Source organism: Hyperolius riggenbachi, chromosome 3 (assembly GCF_040937935.1).
Source record: "Hyperolius riggenbachi isolate aHypRig1 chromosome 3, aHypRig1.pri, whole genome shotgun sequence".
NCBI classification, from domain to species: domain Eukaryota; kingdom Metazoa; phylum Chordata; class Amphibia; order Anura; family Hyperoliidae; genus Hyperolius; species Hyperolius riggenbachi.
In genome coordinates, this window is record NC_090648.1 from 213,872,720 (window position 1) to 213,895,742 (window position 23,023).

The 23,023-nt window shown below is 43.3% G+C and overlaps 1 protein-coding gene across 1 annotated transcript in view; it reads right to left on the minus strand.

Annotated features, from left to right (window-relative positions):
• Nucleotides 1-23,023, minus strand: part of SCAMP2 (secretory carrier membrane protein 2) — a 73,010-nt gene that overhangs the window by 1,985 nt on the left and 48,002 nt on the right. Inside the window, exons 3-8 of the mRNA XM_068275687.1 lie at nt 15,807-15,893; nt 15,286-15,397; nt 11,027-11,155; nt 6,725-6,884; nt 5,639-5,740; nt 5,446-5,563 (exon numbers count right to left, since the gene is read on the minus strand). Of these exons, the coding sequence (XP_068131788.1) occupies nt 5,446-5,563; nt 5,639-5,740; nt 6,725-6,884; nt 11,027-11,155; nt 15,286-15,397; nt 15,807-15,893 (708 nt within the window). The remainder of the gene's footprint in view (nt 1-5,445; nt 5,564-5,638; nt 5,741-6,724; nt 6,885-11,026; nt 11,156-15,285; nt 15,398-15,806; nt 15,894-23,023) is intronic.

Genomic DNA, 23,023 nt, shown 5'->3' on the forward strand with positions numbered 1-23,023 from the left:
ACAGTAGCTAGGTGAGGTAAACAATCAATATTTCCAACCTTGCCACAGTGCCTTATTGAATTAAATTAAATTGGATTAATGGAAAGCAGCATGCAGCTAATCTTGTCAAACAGTCAGTGCACCTGATCTTCACGCTTGTTTGGGGTCTATGGCAGTAGTATTAAAGGAAACCAGAGACCTAATTCAAAAAAAAAAAAAAAAAAAGTTTTATACATACCTGGGGCTTCCTCTAGCCCCATGCGCACAGATCGCTCCCACACCGCCGTCCTCCACTGTCAGCAGCTCCAGTATCAGGTCCCTTTAGTTCGGCCAGTCTGTGCAAGAGAAGTGTGCCCTACTTATCTCTATGTAAGCCCCACATATGTATAAAACATTTATATTAGGTCTCTGGTACACTTTAAGGTGCCTATAAAATCAGGCGACGTTGGCGACCGACCGATCGACCAACCAATTTGATTATTATTGAATTGGTTGAAAAATCGGTGCTACCAAGTGCAGGCCCAACCGGAGCCGAAATTGGTCGCATTAGTCGAACACGCGTGGTGCAAGATGTCGGGCCGAAGTTGGTTGATCAGGTGTGCGGCGGTATGTCGGACGATTTCGGAATGAGCGATGAAATGACAAAACCACCACTGCTGCCGCCCTAACGTATATATGTGCCCCCCATGTGTGCATTTATACATTACCTGTCCTGTGTCAGCCTCCGGATGGTGTCCAACCATCTCTCCGGGTTCTATCAACCACATAGCGTCTGACTGCCAGCGCGGAGAAGGGGGGCACATTTATACATTGCGGGCAGCGGCGTGCTTAGCTGATTCCCTAAAGATTTCATGCTGAAATTGGACTGGAATCGGCCTGCAGTATATGGGAAGCTTCAACAAAGACAAATTTATCTCTAATCAGAGCCGATTAGAGATACATTTGTCTGTTTGTTGAATCTCAGCAAGCAATGGGCAGCGTTTACAGACTGCAAGTGAAGTGAAGGCTCCAGAGATGTGCACAGCCCCCCTGAGGCTCATTACACACCTTGAATACAAATCAAATGCAAAATTATGTGCTGAACACTAATCTAAATTCTAAAATTTGAATGCAAGCTGACGCCCATGGAGGCAGCTAGCCTGAAGTATACTTAAGTTTTTGTACAGCAGAAAGGAATGGCAGCACTTCCAAACAGACGCTGCACCTGAATAGACTACCTGCACAAGTATGCAGAGCTAGAATAACGGGGCAGATTACACACCTTGCATTCAAAACAGGTACAGTAAAAGGAGGACGTTAGCTTTAGCATAAGTTGTGCACAACTTATGTGAAAGCTAACACCTCCTTTTACTGTACCTGTTTTGAATGCAAGGTGTGTAATCTGCCCGTTATTCAAGCTTTGCTTACTTGTGCAGGTAGTCCATTCAGGTGCAGCATCTGTTTGGAAGTGCTGCCATTCCTTTCTGCTGTTTGTCGAATCTGCCCATAATCTTCAGATGTATGGCTGCCGCTACCTTTAGAGGCAGTGGATCAGCAGGACAGCCAAGCAATGTGCATTGTTCACAAGGAAATACATTTTTCAGCCTCGTCAGGTTCCCTTTAAATTGTTAAATAATAGAATACAGGAAATCTTCTCAAAGATGCAATCTTTTCAGCTATTAGGGCCAGAGCCCACTGACGCAGTTGTGTCCGCTTTTCAGTTGCACATCAATGTGAGAGATGCTGAAAAGTGGACAGAAGCGGATACAACTGCATGAGTGGGCGCAGGCCCTTAGAGAATGGAGACAATGCTGTTGTCTCTTACCAGCTTTTAAATAATTTTGTGATGTGAAAAGTACAGGTCACTTCTGCAGAACCAGCGCTATATGGCTTAGGTGGAGCCTATTTGGTCCTTTGGCAGATGAATTCTAATTGTTACTGAGCAAAAAGGTTTTTCCCCCATTTTCATAACTTTGCCATAATACGTTTCAGCTAACTGGTCTTGTAACTAAGGCCTCTCAATGAAAAAAAAAAAAAAAAAAGTAAGATCGTAAAAATAACTTGTCCTTTTCTAAATATTCTGACTAAATAAAACATACACTGAAACCATTTTTATAATACATAACATACAATAAAACCTATAAATATGTACAATATATGCTTCACCATAACACTCCATACAGCCTTGTTTCATTTTGAAAAAATGTTTAACAGTACCAGATACATAGGACACTTTTTTTTGTCAATTTCTTGCCACTGCTGCAGAGTAATAGTGTGTCTATGTGGTTCCCTCCATGCAGCTTTGGGAACCAGAGAGTGACTGGGGACCAAGTCAAGGTGGCCTCCAATCACAAAACCATCACTATCACCATAACTAATTAATAGTGGCGTTTAAGTGGAAAGTTTGTTGGCATCTAGCTGGGACCCTCTTCATCTCCATGACCTCCCACCTGTTCATGTACGAGCATGTGCATATACAGTCAGGTCCATAAATATTGGGACATCAACACAATTAATATTTTTTTGCTCTATACACAACCACAATGGATTTGAAATGAAAAGAATAAGATGTGCTTCAATTGCAGACTGTCAGCTTTAATTTGAGTGTATTTACATCCAAATCAGGTGAATGGTGTAGGAATTACAACAGTTGCATATGGGACTCCCACTTGTTAAGGGAGAAAAAGTAATGTGACAATTGGCTTCTCAGCTGTTCCATAGAGATGTCCCGAACGGTTCGCCGGCGAACTTCGGTGGTTCGCTTTCCCGGAAGTTCGATTCGCCCCATAATGCTCTATTGAGCAGAACTTTGACCCTCTACCTCACAGTCAGCAGGCACATTGTTACCAATCAGACTGCACTCACTGCTAGAGCCCCCACCCTTATAAAAGGCAAAGTCCTTGTGCCATTTGACTCACTCGTCTGCCTACACTAATTAGTTAAGGGACAGCTGCTACACACACTCTGCTAGGGAGAGTTTAATTAGCCTCTTGTAGGCACCTCCCTCCTCCCTTCTACCTATTCCCTCCTCCCTCCTGCCGGAGGGTCTCATCTGCCAGGGAATTATAGCATTTCAAAAGCCAGCTTACATACTGTGCCTGGGAATTGAACCCAGGTCTCAGTGTATGGTAGGTAACATATCCATTATACCACCAACACTACTAGCTAAAGCTAGCCTAGCATGTACCATTTATGCTCAATCCAAACGAAAAATTAGACAAGACAAATAAGATTTATATCACGCTTTTCTCCTGGCAGACTCAAAGCGCCAGAGCTGCAGCCACTAGGGTACACTCTATAGGCAGTAGCAGTGTTCGGAAGACTTGCCCAAGGTCTCCTACTGAATAGGTGCTGGCTTACTGAACAGATAGAGCAGAGATTCGAACCCTGGTCTCCTGTGTCAGAGGCAGAGCCCTTAACCAATACACCATCCAGCCACTGCTTAAGGATTTGTAGCCAGGCATGGCCTTGCCTTTTGTGTTCAACAGTTGTCCAAAGAGAACCCCAGATAGCCAGGTAGATTCATCTCTCTCTCTAGTAGGGATGGTCGCCGCTTTCCACGGAATTGTATTTTTGAGCATAAATGGATTAAGCATAAATGGTACATGCTAGGCTGGCTTCAGCATGTAGTGTTGGTGTTACAGTGGCACTGTACAACCAACACTACATGCTGAAGCCAGCCTAGCATGTACCATTTATGCTCAATCCATTTATGCTCAAAAATACAATTCCTCGGAAAGTGGTGACCATCCCTACTAGAGAGAGATTAATGTACCTGGCTATCTGGGGTTCTCTTTGGACAACTGTTGAACACAAAAGGCAAGGCCATGCCAGGCTACAAATCCTTAAGCAGTGGCTGGATGGTGTAATGGTTAAGGGCTCTGCCTCTGACACAGGAGACCAGGGTTCGAATCTCGGCTCTGTCCAGTAAGCCAGCACCTATTCAGTAGGAGACTTCTGCTACTGCCTATAGAGCGTGCCTTAGTGGCTGCAGCCCTGGCGCTTTGAGTCCGCCAGGAGAAAAGCGCGATATAAAAGGTTATTTGTCTTGTCTAATTTTTCTCTTGGATTGAGCATAAATGGTACATGCTAGGCTAGCTTCAGCTAATAGTGTTGGTGGTATAATGGATATGTTAGTTACCTACTATACACTGAGACCTGGGTTCAATTTCCAGCCACGGTATGTAAGCTGGCTTTTGAAATACTATAATTCCCTGGCAGATGAGACCCTCCTCCCTCCAGGAGGAGGGAATAGGTAGAAGGGTAGGAGGGTGGAGGGTAGAAGGGAGGAGGGTAGAAGGGAGGAGGGTAGAGGGTCTTCCTCCAGGTATTAGATCTCTTGAAATATGTTTTATATAATTTTTCCAGCCAGTAGAAATTTTTCAAAATTTTTAAGTTCGCCTCCCCATTGAAGTCTATTGCGGTTTGCAAACTTTTTCGCGAACCGAACTTTCCGCGGAGGTTTGCGAGCCGTGTTCGCGAACCGAAAATCGGAGATTCACGACATCACTACTGTTCCATTGCCAGGTGTGTGTTATTACCTCGTTATCACAAATACATTCAGCAGATAAAAGGTCTAGAGTTAATTTTAAGTGTTACATTTGGAATCTGTTGCTGTCTGTGAGCTGGCACTATCAGTGAAGCAAGCCATCATAAGCCTGAAAAAAAAAAAAACCCATCAGATATTTATGGGCCTAACTGTATGATCCGTGCATAGCCATAAGCACCAAGCTGCTCATGCACAGAAATAAAAGCTGTGCACGAGCAGCTTCTTGTTGCTGGAAATGCATGGACTGTACTTGTGCATGCACAGTACACAAATGGGAGCACAGCCAGAAAAGCGTATTTGACAAGAGGGACTTGGCGCTGAAATTCTGGGCAATATGATGATCAGGGAAAGCTCTCGACTATCTAATTTTATATCCAATTCCAGATTCAGCTACACTTTAAGGCTATGAATGCTTGAGGCAGGACAATCACACTGCACATGACCCTGTGGTAGAGTGCGCCAAAAGAGTAATATGCATAGCTCCGACCCTCTAACAGTGATGTGCTCCTTGCTGGACAGGAAGTTAGCCACAGTTTTTCACCTGATCGGCGCATATGCGCTGCACTGCCATCATCTAAATAGACTGTTGTGGTGTCATAGACTCCAATACAAATGCCTACTGTGCAGTAGCTCTTGACAATGCACTGCAGAGTCTGAGTTGCCATAATCTCTTCTGTTGCATCGAGCCCCACCGATGGTAGTGTGGCCAGTCTCATAGAGACTAATAGTCACTGCTACGGGGGAGCATACCACAACACAGTATGTGTGAAAGTGAAAGGGCATCAAAGGGCACTTAGTGGAAAAAAGGGTGACTTGGAATACTCCCCACCACCCCCCGACATACAGTACTTTGCACTTTTCTTTATGTTAATAGCCATTACCTTTAACCTAATGACAGGTTTGTGAAACAATTACCTAGTCTATTACCAAACACTAACCTTCTTCAGCAAGAAGAGAGAGAAGGCAGCACTGACGGTGAAGAATGAGGCCACAATCATCATTACCACTGCAACTGCAATATTGGTCTGTATCATGGTAAGAGCAATTATCCAGCCACTGCAACAAAGAACACAGTGATGAGACAAGGGAAGCTAGTACAGCAGGAATGGAAGAAGAGAACAACAATCTCACCTGTCTCCCCAGTGAGGGATACCAACGGCTTGTATGATGTAAATGACAATCTGACAGAAGAAAATTATGAAGAATAGGAAGAAATTGAAGGAACTGTCCGTCCTGCAGAAAAGAAAAATTAGACTTCAGTTTTGAACAGAATAGACAAAAAAATGATTTCATTATTGTATACATAAATCAGCCACCTCTGTTACTATCTCACATATGTCATGTGCACGGCGCAACTCATCAGCATTTGCCACCGTGTACTGGCGGAAAATGTGAACTATGAGCGCCACTCAAAAATAACTTGGGGAGGGTTATTTGTGATATTTTACCCCCTGGGAAGGGACCTTCCTGTTCCCATCTACCTACTGGCTCCTTCATCATACAGTGATATTGTCATTGTAGTACAAGATCCCGCAGTGCTCATTATCAAAATAGTCACCAATCTCACCCCTTTCAGAATTTAGCTCAATGGTAAAGTATTGAAGAGCAGTTCCAAGTTTGCGGGCTTCTGCACACTAAAGAGAAAGGTAATGGGAAGGACTAGGGTGGAAGGACAGACATCTCTAAAAGTAGACACATACCAAACACGTCACGGTTGGTCCAAGTGACAAAGCATGGGGATAAGAACAAGAGGACTAGTAAGGCCCAAAGTATCTACCAGAGGAGGGGAATCTCTTGTCTTTTCTCCTAGCAAGTTTTTTATTTTTGCCTTAGATGATGGAAATATGCACACGGTTTTACTTATATACTTGAGAACTGCTGCGACTTGTGGCGGAGGTGCAGTGTGCGGTCTCAAATAGGAGTGTGAAGGGGCTCACATGCTTCATAATGCATGTCCACTCAGCAGGCCTTCTGTTATGAATGCCAGCTGGACAGCAGAACAGGAATGACTACAGATAGGGCAATAGGAAATAAATTAGGTAAACTGACAAAATACCACTAACAGGGCTTAACAAGTGTGGGGGGGTGTGGCAAAACATTTGCAGAAAGAACACACATATACAATAAAAATGAAACCACTGTACAAGCTTATGCTATGAATTTTACCATGGTTATACTCTTTCCATATACCACATGACAAAGAGATCGCCAACTCACCTGAAGGCTTTGTAGATTGGCCTGTACCAGCACATAAAGGCACAAGGAGTGAATAAAATAAACCATAGGATGGACAAGCCAAAGTCCACACCACCGTCGGCGTTACTGGTGAAATAAGCCAAGCAGGCCAGGAGATTAAGGAAAAGTGTGACTGTATGAACTGCAAAGAAAAGAGAATATTATAGTTTAAAGTATTGTAGCTTTTTGACATAAAAGGGAACCTAAAGCGAGTAAAATTATTTGAAATAAACACATGACATAGCTGCAAATGAATATAACATACTAACTTCACCATCAGTTCCTCTCAGAAGCTCACCATTTTCTTCTTACAGTGATCCCTTCCAGTTCCAACAAAATTTTGTCAGAACTGAAATGTACCAGTTGCTGTCAGTTATATATCAGTAGCTGTCAGTTACAACGGAATGTGCAAGGTAATGTCCATGTTTCCCTATGGCTCAAGTGGGTGATATTACATGCTGACCAGGAAGCCGTTATGGGGTAATGTCCATTTTTAAAATGGATGATGGAGAATCCCATTAATCACAGTGGACAAATGGGACGCAGGAGAAGAGAAAGAGATTGAGTAGTAGACTACACAGGAGGTAAGTATGACCTGTATATTGTTATTTTGACTTTTATTTTCAGTTCAGGTTCTCTAAAATTCATTCTGCAGAACACAAATAATTATGCAGTTTCAATTTAGGACATAAAATGAAACACTTGGCTACGCACACTTAAAAAAAATAGTTTATTTATCACAAATATGTAAAAGATTCGATATAACTACAAATACCAGCACGCCAGGGTCGGACTGGGACACTAAGGGCCCACCAAGGAAGTTTCAGCCTGGGGCCCGCCCCCTCTCCTCGATTACCTATTCCCCCCCCCCCATTTTGGGCTCACATACACATGTACTCTACAAATTTTGCATGGTTTTATGGTAGGGAATAGATTGTGATTACTTCTGAGGACAGTCTCCAATAGGGATATGTCCACATGCGGCGCGCGCAGCAAAAATAAATGAGTGTCACCACACACTGGAACATGGGTGTGGTCATGATGAGTCATGGGCAGACTTAAAAAAAAACAAAAAAATAAAACACAAAATAAGTAGCGGTGTTATTCACAGAGATTAGGTCCGACCAGATGCATTTTAGATAAAATAATCAAGTAGATACATGCCGCATGATAATTCATCAAGTAGTCAAATGGCAGCAGATTTCCCCACAAAATGCAATCAGATTGGCAGAAGATACCCCCACAAATTGCAATCAGATTGGCAGCAGATATCCCCACTAAATGCAATCAGATTGGCGGCAGATTTCCCCACAAAATGCAATTAGATTGGCGGCAGATCTGCCCACAAATTGCAATTAGATTGGCGGCAGATATCCCCACAAAAAGGCAGGTCCCCAGTTAGTGGGGTCCCCCCATGCTAGAAGAGGGGCAGCGGGCACAGAGCAGTGGGGAGGGGGGGGGGGGCGAAGCTTCCCCCCCTCACCTAGAGCCCCCCATTCCGCGCTACCCCCAGTTAGATATGCAGATCTCCGTGCCCCTATGCATGCTGGAAGGGTGGGGCAGCAGGCACAGAACGGTGGGGGAGGGGGAAGTTTCCCCCCTCCCTCACCTGGAACCCCTCCCCGCCCAGTTTAGGTAAGCAGGTCACAGGTGTCCCCAGTTAGGTAGGTAGAGCCAGGTCTAAGTTCCCCCCAGCTTGGAAGGGGCGCAGAGCAGTGGGGAGGGGGGGGAAGCCTCCCCCCTCCCTTAACTAGGGGCCCCCCCTTCCACGCCCCCCCTCCCTCCAGAATTGAACCCAGCAGCCGCAGCAGCAGGGAATAGCTTATCAGCATCAGATCGAAAGCTCTGCGTGCCACTGCTGGTCTCCGTCTCCTGCACTGCTGTCCAATCACGCTCTCACAGGAAGTACTGCGAGAGCGTGATTGGTCAGTGTCCGTGCAGGAAACCAGCCCAGCGCATGCAGAGCTATGGATCTGATGCTAGTAATCTATTCCCCGCTGCTGCCGCTGGCTGCAATTCTGGAGGGTGGGGTGGTGTGGAAGGGGGGGGGGCCCTAGGTGAGGGGGGCTTACCCCCCTCCCCGCCGCTGTGTGCACAATTTTCCCCCTTCCTGCGCTGTGCCCCCTCCTTCTCAACCCTGGGGCCCCCAGGAGGCGGGGCAGGCGGGGCCCACCAATGGGAAAAAAAAAACAAAAAAAACAAAAAAAGAAACCGGTGGTTCGGTGGCTCAGTCCGAGCCTGCAGTACGCCAATTAGCCCTCTCGACAAGCTAAATAAAAACAATAAGCACTGCATAGTGGAGCCCCACATAAAACATTACCGTCTCTGGTCAGCAAAAACATTAGGAATGTGTAGTGTACTTAGCTAGCCTCAAACATCAATTTAACCCACTGATGTTAAGGCTCTTATCATAATCACATTTCTATGAAGGTCTTTGTGAAACCTCCTACAGTCCTAAGGGCAGTGGGATAAGCCGCTTGCTTCCTCCCAGAATTGGAACACCTGACTTTGGAAATAGGGACCCCTGGTTAAGAGAGTCAAAATTTGGCATAAGCGAGAGTAGTGGCACATGAATATTGCGCAAAACTATGAACAATGCCAACAGGCTATTATGCTATCATGATATTATACTACTAAGGCAAACATTTGATTTGGTTACTTTCTCTCTACTGCAGCTATACTATCATGAGCGTGTTAAGTAAACTGAATGAAAGACACACGCAATTCCTATAGCTCTTACCTGTTAGGTTGGAAGAATCTGTATTACTTTAAGGTGCGTACACACAGGCTGACTGATGTCGCCCGCCTTATACTGTACAGACGAGGAGTCAACTGTATAGATAACGACACGTTCTGTTGCTAAGCGACGAGACGGAGGGCCGCAGCAGCTGAGGTGAGCAGTGTGCAATAGCAATTGGCCATCGCTTGGCTGAGTTGATGCGCCTGGTGTATTGTTAGCCCAGCGGTGGTCGCTAATTGGGTGCTGCTGTACACACGCCAAATCATCTGAGGTGGTCATTATTGGCTGACTTAAATTGTGCATGTCTCAACAATTTTACTTGTATGCACAGTTTTGTCTCCACTTGTTCCCTTCCCTCTGCTTGACCTGGATATCATATTGGTAAGGCTGTATTGCTGGCTCTAGCTTGTTCATAAAAACAGCAAGGAGTCTTTGGACAAGGCTCCCAAATGACCCTGGTCGCCAATGGAGAGCTCTCTGAGTGGCTGCAACCATGAAGCAATTTGAGTGCGCCCAAAGAAAAGCTCAATATAAATGATCTGTGTCTTGTCTTACAGTTGTCTATTGCAGAAGGCAGCACACCTGATGTTCCATTAGAAGGGCTAAGGAATACATGAACTGTGCTCTCCATCAGGGTTGCCCTCTACACAAGAATTTTTCATGAGTCTGTTGGCTGAATGCTGTGACACCCTCAGAACTACGCACAAACTAGAGATTCTTCTTTTTATGTACAGAACATCATCAGATGAGTCTTTCCGTGCTAAATAAACAGTGCATGAATCTTCTGTAGGACAGCAGTACTGATCTTGGAAAAAAAAAACCAACAACATTTCCCCTCACATGCACAGCTCTTTCTGAACAGAATATGACATATCCATGGCTGCTTGCAACTCTAACTAAACTTTAATCTAGGGGAGGTGGGAGTCAAACACATTTTTAAATACATGACATAACTTTGTAACAAAGGCAAGAAGAACTGTATAGCCAAAAAAGAGTGTCAGGTTTTCACTGTGTATTATGCCAGACTTGAATACTACATGTCACAGCTAGGTGAAAGCTTGAATTAAGGGCCCATTCACACTAGAAATCGCTAACGCAAAACGTTGAGCATTTTTCCTAGCGATTTTTCACTGTATAGAGAGCGTTTTTCCAGCGATTAGTGTTTTGCGATTTTTAGTTCAATTCAAATACTTTTATTGAATCGCTAATCGCTCCAGAATCGCTCAGAAAACGCTGCATGCAACACATTTGCGTTTCAGAAAATCGCTAAACGCTTAGATGAGAACACTTCCATACACTTTCATTGTGCACACGTTTTTCAAATCGCTAGTGATTTTTAGCAAAGCTGAAATCGCTCTGAAAACGCACAAGTGTGAATGGGCCCTAAGGGTTTTTCTTTTTAGGAAAATGGCTGAGGTGCGTGCACGCACGCACACACGCACGCACACACACACCTCCCCATTCACCCTTATATGTCCTTTCAATACATATGTACACATTCATTACAAAGCATATCATTACCGATGTAATAGCAAGCTACTTACACATCCACAAGTAGTAAAGCATTTTACATGTCCGCTGGTAATCTGCTGGGATGTCTGCTGAAAAGTCCTGGTAGAAGCAAGGCTTGACAGGACACTTTGGGGGAAGTGGAGGCCAGTTATTTTGTCTTACTGAAAAAAAAGCAATTAAACAATTGTTAACACTGCCATCAAGGATACAATAATTAAATTAAAAAGAAGTATTAAACTATCATAGGATGGGTGGCTATGATAACAGGTGGAGGGGAGAATTGACACATATGTTGATGTGGAGTGAAAGAAGCTAAAACCTTTAGTCATATCTTCAGGGATTGTCATTTAAGGCCTCTTGCACACTGCACGCGATTCCGATTCAGATTCCGCTTTTTAATCAGTTTTTACATCCGATTCAGATTACGATTTGCAGTGCGCAAGGAGCAAACTGCAAATCAGAATCTGAATCGGATGTAAAAACTGATTAAAAAGCGGAATCTGAATCGGAATCGTGTGCAGTGTGCAAGAGGCCTAAGGGGAATTTTGGTAGCGCATACATGCCAAGGAAGTACTGCTATTCACATCTGACAGTACTTCTTTTGCTCCTGAATTTTTTATCTTGGAAACAGACTATGGAGATAAGCTTAAAGCAATACTTAAGCCTAAGCCAAAAAAATATTTTTTACTCACCTGGGGCTTCTATCAGCCCCCCTGAAGCCGTCCTGTACCCTCGCAGTCCGCTATTGCGGATGGGAACGCATAGAAGGCTACGCATGGCCAGGCCTGTCGACGAAATGAAAGTAGCTGGCGGCGAGGGACAGGAGGCTCGATGAGCGACTGCTGGCTGCAGGGGGCTGGTAGAAGCCCGTCTCAGTAAATACATTTCCTGCGCTAAGGTAGTTAATTATTAGATTATCCTCTCGGGGGAGCTGCTGTGTGACCAATCAATAGAACCAAAATATAACACTTCAGCAGCGTCTCCTTCAATCATTATAACAAGTTTATTATCTGCATAACACAAAAATCCCTATCCCCAATAAAAGTGGATACCACTGTGCTGTTGCCTATCTAACCACAGCTGGCTGTGTTACACACACCTTTTCACTCATTCTCCATTCACTGCACTGTCCATTATACTCCCGGGAGTTAATCAGATTTACGATCAATAAATTTGGCCGCATCCTACTCCTTATGATTGACTTGTGCATGGTGGATTATCTGGATATGTACTGTCACTGGAGTGTTCCAATATGTCTAGGACCAGTTAGTACTAATAGCAGCAGGGCAAAGCGTCAAGTGCTTTATACAGTCACAGTTCTACAGGGGGGTTGCCCAAGTGGGCTCTCACCACTAACTTCTGGGCTCTCCAACCGCCTGTAGCTCGTCGTGATGCTTCCCGGCCGCTCACTGAGCTTCTGCGCATATCGCTAATTGCTCCACGCTGCTCTCCTGGGTCAGTCGCATCACTTCAGACAGACTACCGGTTTCCGCGTACGTGGTGACGCTGCTGTGGTATTCACGTCATCACTAGTATCGCCCGCCCATTCGAGCTTCGTCAGATAATTAGGGGGCTAGTCACTGAAAAGTTTGACCCAAGTTAGATATTTGAACTGTCCTCTAACATAGTGCAAAGCAGTAGGAGGATGGACTAATATAGCTTGGGTGACAGAGAAGATACGGTGACATATTCCCATGAATTACTCTGGCTGCAGCTATAGCTAAAAATGACACGGAGTTGAATCCAATCAAAAGCGAGGTGGGAGTGGACTTATGCAAAAGAGGCGCAAGCATGAGTTTTAAAAGAGGGAAGGTGAATCACGAGAGCAGCGTGGAGCAATTAGCGATATGCACAGAAGCCCAGTGAGCGGCCGGGAAGCAGCACGATGAGCTACAGGTGGTTGGAGAGCCCAGAAGTTGGTGGTGAGAGCCCACTTGAACTGTGACTGTATAAAGCACTTGACGCTTTGCTCCACTGCTATTCGTACCAACTGGTCCCAGACATATTGGAACACTCCAGTGACCGTGCATATCCGGATAATCCACTATGCACAAGTCTATCATAAGGAGTAGGATGCGGGCCAAATTAATTGATCGTAAATCTAATTAAGTCCCGGGAGTATAATGGACAGTGCAGTGAATGGAGAATGAGTGAAAAGGTGTGTGTAACACAGCCTGCTGTGGTTAGATAGGCAACAGCACAGTGGTATCCACTTTTATTGGGGATAGGGATTTTTGTGTTATGCAGATAATAAACTTGTTATAATGATTGAAGGAGATGCTGGTGAAGTGTAATATTTTGGCTGGTAGAAGCCCCAGGTGAGTAAAATTGTTTTTTCTTTTAGGCTTAAAGTGGATCTGAGATGAAAAACGAACTATAACAAGTAACTTGTCTATATATTTTATTTAAAGTTTACATAGTTTACACAGCAAATATAGCAGCAAACAGCTTTAAAAGGGACACTTAAGTAAAAAAAAAAAAAATGAGTTTTACTCACCTGGGGCTTCCAATAGCCCCCTGCAGCTGTCCGGTGCCCTCGCCGTCTCCCTCCGATCCTCCGGGCCCCGCCGGCAGCCACTTCCTGTTTCGGTGACAGGAGCTGACAGGCTGGGGACGCTAGTGATTCTTCGCGTTCCTGGCCACAATAGCGCCATCTATGCTGCTATAGCATATAGCATATATCATATAGCAGCATAGAGGGTGCTAATGTGTCTGGGAACGCGAAGAATCACTCGCGTCCCCAGCCTGTCAGCTCCTGTCCCCGAAACAGGAAGTGGCTGCCAGCAGGGCCAGGAGGATCGGAGGGAGACGGCGAGGGCACCGGACAGCTGCAGGGGGCTATTGGAAGCCCTAGGTGAGTAAAACTCATTTTTTTTGTTTGACTTAAGTGTCCCTTTAATAGAAAATGATCATTTCTTCCTGTGATATGACAGCAGCCATGTGGTTTGTGAACATTACACAGAGGCAGGCTTATCTGTATCTTGATCACTAAGCCTGTGAAAAAAACCTAATCCCCCCTCCTCCCCTCTGCATCCGAAATCAATGGCTAGTAACACCACCTGCTCCTCCTGCCCAGACTGAGCTCCCATGAGCCCTTGCTACTGCCAAGGCTCCCTGAAAACCAGTGGGTGTGATTTATTTAGTTTATAGGGAGAGTATTAAAACAAAAACAAAAAAGTATTTAGCTTGAGGAATGCCCTATAAACAATAGGAAAGGAACACAATTATGCAATGAGTAAAAAAAGTTCACCTCGGATCCACTTTAAGTGCCTCTTTAAAAGGAGAGAAGGTTTGTTGCTTAGATTTTCCCTTTAGAAAAAAAAAAAAAAAGACGACTGCAAGTTGCACAGGAGTACTGACATTGGACTTGCATAGACATGCAGAGGGTTGCTTTCTCCAGTCAGACATATTTTGGGATCAAAAATTCTCTGGCCATCAAAAGGCCCTAGATCTAATCCCAATTCAGCACACTTGAGACCGCCTTGATCAGAATTTCGACAACTGAATTCACCACCACACACAGCTATCACCAACTGTAGGATGCACTGCAGTATGCCTAGTTTCAAAAACCTATAGCAACCGGATAACCCCTTACCGCGCCACTCCCATAGGGTCAGGCAGCTATCTATGCAGCCAAAGGCGGTGATTCTGAATATAAACAAGAGTGACTTGACTGTTTATTTAATAATAAATGATGTGACTTCTCCGACTGAGTAGGGAAAGGAAAGGTGGACAATTTTTATATTAAGGCTTTGTGGAGGAATGCAAGCATTGAAGTAACTTATAAAAGGTGATTTTTGTTTTTCAATCCTATTACAATAGAAGATTATACTTTAGTAGGCAGCATATCTTCTCTTGGCATATGAAGAGTTTCTTTTGTAGCACAAATCTTTTTTTTGCCAACTGATAAGCCCAATCTACACGATACGTTTCTTTGTGCGATTCGGTTACGATTCTATTTAGGATCCAATTAAATCAGATATGTCCGATCGGGATTAGATTAAATTTGATTTGCCATTGCATAACAATGGCAAATCAAATTGAATTGAATCTCGATCGGACATGTGGGATTTAATCGGATCGTAAATAGAATCGTAATTGAATCGCACAAAGAATCGTATCGTGTAGATGGGGCTTTACAACAAACTGGCAGACTGCCATTCTGAGCTCGAAGACAAAAAAAAATAAAAATGTTTGGAAGCAAGAATTTTGAAATTGTAAATGTAAATTCAGTTACCACAGAGACATAACCTCTAAGATACAGTTAGGTGTCCTAATTTAGCATACTTACAGTTAATATTTACATTCTTCATTTCCTTTTCCTTCCTCTCAATTTCAGCTGCTTTCCTGTCCAGCTCTTCCTGCTGCTGCAGGAGGCCAGCTTGTGCAGCCATTGCAACTGCCTGAAGAGAAAAACAAACAGGGGAAACAAAGACACAACTATAAGGAAAGGCAGACATTATTACTGGATCTTTTATTAGAACAGCATTATTTGTACCAACAGTGTCAGGCTCATGCAGAAAGATAGTGCAAGTATCAATAATGACACACAAAGTGCTATTACACACAGCAAATAGTAACAATTATTTGCACTTAAAAGTAACACAAGGCATTTCCCTGTAATATAAACCAATGTCTGAATTGCAGTATTACACACTTCTAATTCTACAATCGCCACTACTACCCAAACATTTGTAATTTTTAATCATTTCACTTCAAAGTTCAACTCTCTGCTAATGTTTGTGAGGAGATGACCTACAAAATGTAATGAAGATGAAATATATTGAGCAGTAATAGGTATACAAAAGGTACCTGGGGTGATGGTTCTATAGATGGCTGTAGAACAGCAGGCTGGGAAGTCATTGCAGGCTGTACTGGAACAGTTTTCTGATTTGATGTCTGTTAAAGAAAAAGATCCATTTAGTAAGATCCAGTATGTAAGCTTGGCATGAAGGAATAAAATACCATACTTCCCACCTTGAAGACATAGGTTGTTCTTTAACCACTTCCATACCAGCAGTCTCTGGCCCCTTAAGGACCAGAGAATGCTGGTACAAAAGAACGCCGCTTTTCGACAAATCTCCGCACATACCCGCCAATCGTATTGGTCAAGTCACTCTCCCAACACCACAGGTCCCTCTCTCTGCCATCTTTATGACGGCAGAGCTGTGTGAGCCGGTCAGGAGACGCTTTCATTGGCTCCTGACCCTGCCCATCAATGTAAGCCAATAGGATTTAGCTCACAGTGATAACAGGGTCAGGAGCCAATGAAATCGGCTCGTGACCGGTTCACACAGCTCTGCCGTCATACCGACAGCAGGGCAAGTGATCTGTTGCTCTCAGAAGCTCACCAGTTTCTTGTTACAATGATTCCTTCCAGCTCTGACAAGATTTTGTCAGAACTGAAATATATCAGTTGCTCTCGAGTTTATACTAGTTACTGTCAGTTATAACTGAAAGGACAACTGATAAGCAAGTTCATGTACATATTTCCCTATGGCTCAAGGGGGTGATATTACAGTTTAACAGTGTGCTGCCCAGGAAGCGGTTAAGGGGTAATGGGAATTTTCAAAATGGAGGATGGAGAATTCCATTGATCGCAGTGGGCAAACAGGATGCAAGAGAGGAGAAAGAGATTGATGAATAGACTACACAGGAGGCAAGTATGATGAATGTATGTTTATTTTGTCTTTTAATTTTCAGTTCAGGTTTACTTTAAATTCCCAAATAATGCATTTTTAGATTTGCTTTATTACCTCACGGGTGATACTTTACCAACAGCCAAATAATACATTTTTTATGGCAATTCACAAAGCTTTTACACCTCGTGTTTAAAGACTGATTTCTTATTTTAAAAAACAACTATCAATAATCAAGTGTTCTAAAATTACAATGTACAAATAACGTCCAAGTAGCTGTGTAAGAAGTTTTCTACTTTTCATATTAAATATCGGAGCCAACAACTGTACTTTAGTGTGTGGAGGTTTTTAACTGCATTGGAAGGATTTATTAGCAGAGGGGAATCTGTGCTTTATGAGAAATGTGACAATACAACCAGTGTTGGTCTTTGCATCCCTCAAAAGACTAGTCTTTTAGAGTACTAAATACTAAAATACTAGATTATTTTTCTTTGACCGCAAAAAAACTTAAGTATAAAAATCCTGCCTTGATGTCAGGTTTCACAAACAATTTAACAGAGTTTATTTATGCTGCAGATAAGAGATACATTTCCCTCTGCTACGGTAGCTCTACACATGCAATGGATTATTCTCCTCAGAAAGCCCAGGCATCTTATCTGGACAGGCAATTCACTGGTCAGACACATCACCAGAATGAATTTTATAACATGAAATGAACACATAAGCAGGGAAAGATATACAGCAGTACTTGGGAACACCTATTGTTGTTATTAACAGCATTGCTTTAATCTTGTAAAAATGATGTCTATTAAAATGTGTTAAAAAGAGAAGTTTATCTTTTTAGAAGCCCGAACATAAATACTTTTGTTGGCCAATATCAGACATTGCTACTGCCAGTCTGGATCAGTTACTAATTGATAATCATGCAAATTTATATGAGTGAAGTTAGGGAAATAGGACCTTTTAAATTCCCCTGAAAAGGATTAATTACTTCCCCCTCCCCCCTAATAAAAGTTAAATTACAACCGGTAAATAGTGGTTATAAATGTGGTCAAGTGGAGACATTGATATCACGAGTACTGGAGGCTAGCGCCAACCAATAACAGAACATCTGTGAACTGATTCTCTGCTTGAAGTTTAAAGGACACCCGAGGTGAAAATAATCTAATGAAATAAACAATTGTATCTATCTTCCCTCTCCTAAAAAGGACTTAAGATATTCCACAGTTTTATTTTATATTTAAATCTACTTTAAGTTTTTACTGTTTTATTGTTTTTGCTCAATGACTAACGATTGTGGGATTCTCTCCGTGATCAGCGCACAAGACGTGCACTGACACTGCGGAAATCCTCCACAAGCTTAGAATTTGCAGGAACCCAGCAAAAGATGCAATGCACCTGTAGAGGGAAATTCCTGTCGACAGGGTGAGCTGTGGAGTGCAGAGGACAGCTCCTCTGCCCTGCCACACACGCCAGACAGGAATTGCACGAAGGGACGAAACACAGGGCAAGATAGCCCTGAAAGAGAGTGAGCAAAGGGACAGATTGTATGTGTGTGCACCAAACTAGTCGCCAACCCGCGATGGTGCATACACAACAGCAGATATGAAGTAGGAACGCAATCGCGAGAGAGGCGATTGCCAGAGGTGACACAAGGCTACAGCAAGGCAAAGCACGAGAGTAGCAATGGCACAGCAAATAATACAATGAGGAGATACGGAAAATAAAAAACGCTAGCTAAACGCGAACACCGCACTCATTCGCAACAGTGCACGCGTTTATGCGCGGTCCCCGCATGATGAGCACAACAGAGACAAGCACGCCTAACTAACCACCGACAGACAAACATGAAACAGAGGACGCGAGCGCTTGCTTAACTGTTACCTCACCGAGCCTCCAGCAAGCGTTCGCAGCAGACAAGACAGACACACGAAAACATGAACAAGCGAGAGATAGGATCCACAGCACTAGCGAAAGTGGCTAGTGCGATCCAGGAAGACAGAACAGAAGGATCCACAGCGCTAGCATAAGATGCTAGTGCGATCCAAGTACAGAGTAGCAGACCAGAAGGATCCACAGCACTAGCGCAAGAGGCTGGTGCGATCCAGGGAAACAGATCAAAAGGGCTACCAGTAACAACCGCTGTTCCGGTTAGCACCCAGACACACAGAACGATTTCCTGTCGACCACCGCTGGGACAGGACAATCGCAACAGACAAACAAAACAGATAAGCAATCCTAACTGCACTAGGGAAACCGGCCTAGTGCAGTCCCAGGAATTACTCTAGGCTAATCTTCAAACAAAGAGCAAGGCTGACACTCTAGGCGAGTTTTACACAGGACTTAAGGTGTGTACACACGTCAGATAAAAGTCTTTAGAAAATGAAAGATCACAGACCAATTTTACCCCCTTTCATGTAGTATGAGAGCCATACTCTACATAGTCTATTCTATGGAGCTGAACTCCCCATCAGATAAAAATCTTTGCAAGATGCTGCAGACAAAGATGCTGTACACATTCAACAGATCAGTATCTGCAAAAGATCTGTTCCTGCAAAAGATCCATTCTTGCAAAATGCATTCATAGTCTATGATATCTGCAGATCCCATACACACCTTGTTTAATGGACATTCATCTGCAGATCAGCCAATTATCTGCCGATCTGAAGATCCAACCTGGTGGATCTGATCTACAGATAATTGTCCGTTAAACAAGGTGTGTATGAGGTCTGCAGATATCATAGACTATGAATGCATTTTGCAGGAATGGATCTTTTGCAGGAACAGATCTTTTGCAGATACTGATCTGTTGCATGTGTACAGCGGTCTTTGTGTGCAGCATCTTGCAAGGATTTTTATCTGATGGGGAGTTCAGCTCCATAGAATAGACTGTGTAGAGTATGGCTCTCATACTACATGAAAGGGGGTAAAATTGGTCTGTGATCTTTCATTTTCCAAAGACTTTTATCTGACGTGTGTACGCACCTTAACTCTTATGACCAGCCACTTACTGTGGTATTACATAGTATATATAGAGCAAGCCCACAAGGGATGTGGCTAGGCAATCTGCATGACAAACATATGCAAATTCCTCAGCAGCAAGCTGCACAACTGACAAAAGGTCTCTCTTCCAGAGACCTGCAGAATGCAGACCTGAACAGTGGTCAAAAGGCTGCCTGCCTGCGCAGGCAGCCACGCGGATCCTCACAATGACACATTCATTGAAGTAGGACTAAAATCTGAACTATTGACCCCTTTTATCTCTTTCCTGCTCTCAGAAGCCATTTTCTGGCAGGAAAGTGTTTTATAGTTTTAATTTCTTATCAGTGAGGGTCACACTGTAGTCTGACTCCAGTTCTGACCCAGATAGGAACTGTCACTTACATACCTAATGTTTAAAGAGACACTGAAGCGAAAAAAAATATATGATGTAATGAATTGGTTGTGTACTATGAATAATTACTAGAAGATTAGCAGCAAAGAAAATATTCTCATATTTTTATTTTCAGGTATATAGTGTTTTTTCTAACATTGCATCATTCTCTAATATGTGCAGGATTACACAACACTCAGCATTCAAAATGATTCTTTCAGAGCAGTCTGAACTAATGACCTCTCCTCTGGCAGAGAAAAAGTAAAAAATTAACTAACAGTTGAGATAATAAAAGTCAGAAAACAGCCCTCTCCACGACTTTGAAAGTCGTAGAGCTTAATGGCTTTTTTGTATAGAGATAACAACTGGAGTTTCTTAAATCTTCCTGTACTGGAAACAATTAGACTGATGTATCTGATCTTAATGTTTTATTTCTTAGCTGTACTACACATACAAATCATAATATCATAATTTTTTTTTCGCTTCAGTGTCTAACTCTTTCAGGCAGAGAAAGAAACAAAAGGAACACAGCATAGTTATTTGTGTGCTAGGCACTGTACATACACATGTCTATCATCATGTCACCTCGGGTATCCTTTAAGCATACCTGAAGTGAGATTGAGGATAAAAAAAAAAAAAAAAAAAAAAGAAAGAAAGAGATACTTACCTCAGTTGAGGGAAGCCTCTGGATAGTCCAGAGATCTCCCTGATCTTCCTACAACCCTCTGTTCCAGCAATGGGAACCCTTTTTAAAATATGAAACAATCCAATGAGAACCCTTTACAATGTTGAATACTGCTTGTAGCTACACTCCCATCTGTGTACAGCCTGCACAGTAGCCAGGGCTGTGAAGACGGAGTCAAGGAGTCAGAGCAATGTTTGGGTACACAGAGTCGGAGGTTACATAAACTTAGGAGTCGGAAGATTTCTGTACCCACTCTACAGCCATGCAAGGACAGTGGAGTCGAGGAGTCAGAGCAATTTTTGGTACCTGGAGTTGGTGGTTTCATAAACTGAGGCGCTGGAGTCAGATGATTTTGGTTCAGACTCCACAGCACTGGCAGTAACACAGATCCGTTTGCACCTGGCTTTTTTCTCCATGTCTGAGCGAGCCGCTCAGACATGGAGAAAAAAGCCAGGTGCAGGCACAACCCCTATTGGCAGGCACAACCCCTATTGGCACCTGTGCAATGCAGCTGCACTCATATATAGAGGGGAGCGCAGCTGCGAAAAGGGTCCTGGCTGGCAATGGAGGAACCAAGGAGGATTAGGGAAATTTCAGGATCATCCAGAGGCTTCACTCAACAGTGGTAACTATCTTACCTTTTTCAGGCTTCAGATTTACTTTACAGCCCAGGCTCTTTTAGCCGGGTGCTCCATCCGGCTAGTTTTGGGGAGCACCCAACTGTCATCGGCTCACCACCTCCTATGCTGTAAGCAAATTTGTGCACAGAAGCACAGGCCTTGTATTCTCTTATCACGCCCCACCCAGCTAACTTTTCATGCCACCCGGCTACTATTTCATGCCACCTGGGTGGAAAAATTTCTGGGGAGAATACTTATCTATAATTTAAGAATTGGTACCATAATTAAAAGGACAACTGAAGCGAGAGGGCTGCCATATATATTTCCATACCAGTTGCCTGGCTGCCCAGCTGATCCTCTGCCTCAAATACTTTTAGCCATAAACCCTGAGTAAGCTATATGCAGATCAGGTTTTTCTGGCATTATTGTCAGATCTGACAAGATTAGCTACATACTTATTTCTGGTGTTATTCAGACACTACTGCAGCCAAACAAATCAGCAGGATCTAAACGGATTAGAGGCAGAGGATCAGCAGGATAGCCAGACAACTGGTACTGTGTAAAAGGAAAAAAAATATGGCAGCCTCCATATTTTCTCATTTCAGTTGTCGAGGCTTAATGAATACAACATTTAGGAAAACACATATGCAAATGACAAAGTAGTCAGGAAAGTATAACCCCGCCATAGATGTTTTGTAAATGAATCCCACTGTCTCCCCAACTGCCATAGGGGGTGGGTGTGTGAGTTCCTCACTCCCCTCTCAGTTTCCCATATTATGCTGGGACTACACGGCTCAATTCCAAGCCATTTAGATGGCTCGATAGATAATTTCGGATCTCCAGTCCGATCATTTCCGCGGTCGTTTCTGCATGGAGGACAATGGGAAAAGAAAAACGAGCAGAAGATAAGAGAATCGCTTACAGAATCAAGCACGGAAAATGATCAGGCGCTGAATCTAGTGACAAAATCGAGCCGTGTATGCCCAGCATTAGTCTCTGAGCTAAGACCGCTATTCTGCATGTACTTGGTCTGTGGTCCTGCCTCTCATCTTCCTATGGAGAGCTAAGACTAAAATAGGCTAGAATTTGTAAAAACTGGCTGGATCTAGCTCATCTTCATTTTCTAAACATCATTTTTGGAAAAGAAAAGAATAAATGCTATGGCTCCTCTGTCTTTTTTACCCAGAAAGGGTTAGATTGTGCATCAGTCCAATGATATACTTAGCATAATAAACATATACAAGCAGCTCTGCATAGATGGTTAGTTTAGCTGAATAGTCTTCATTTGGAATCAGACATTAAAAGTCAGTTTTTAAAACTAGCTTTTGCTGTTAGTTTATACTGTACACAAACCGACTGCTGCTGCTAGTTTCGTAATAAAAATATGTCAGTACTGTTCTGCTACAGGCCATGTGATAACTTAAACAGATGATATGATCAACAGACCAAAGGAAAAGGAAAAAAATAATTCAGAACAGCTGACTAGAAAAAAAAAATGGGTTCACAATTGCATTAAAAAAAAAAATAAAAAAAATGTTGCAGTTAGCATAACGAAACAGATGCGGATGTGAAAGGATCCTATGCAAAGCGATATGATCTATTCACAACAGTACATTCTGAACAAATTAGTTCGGCTCATTTTGTTAACCGGAATGCAAGTCTGGATCCTGCATGACTTTTTCAGATCACTGTATGAAGCAGATGGTGACAGA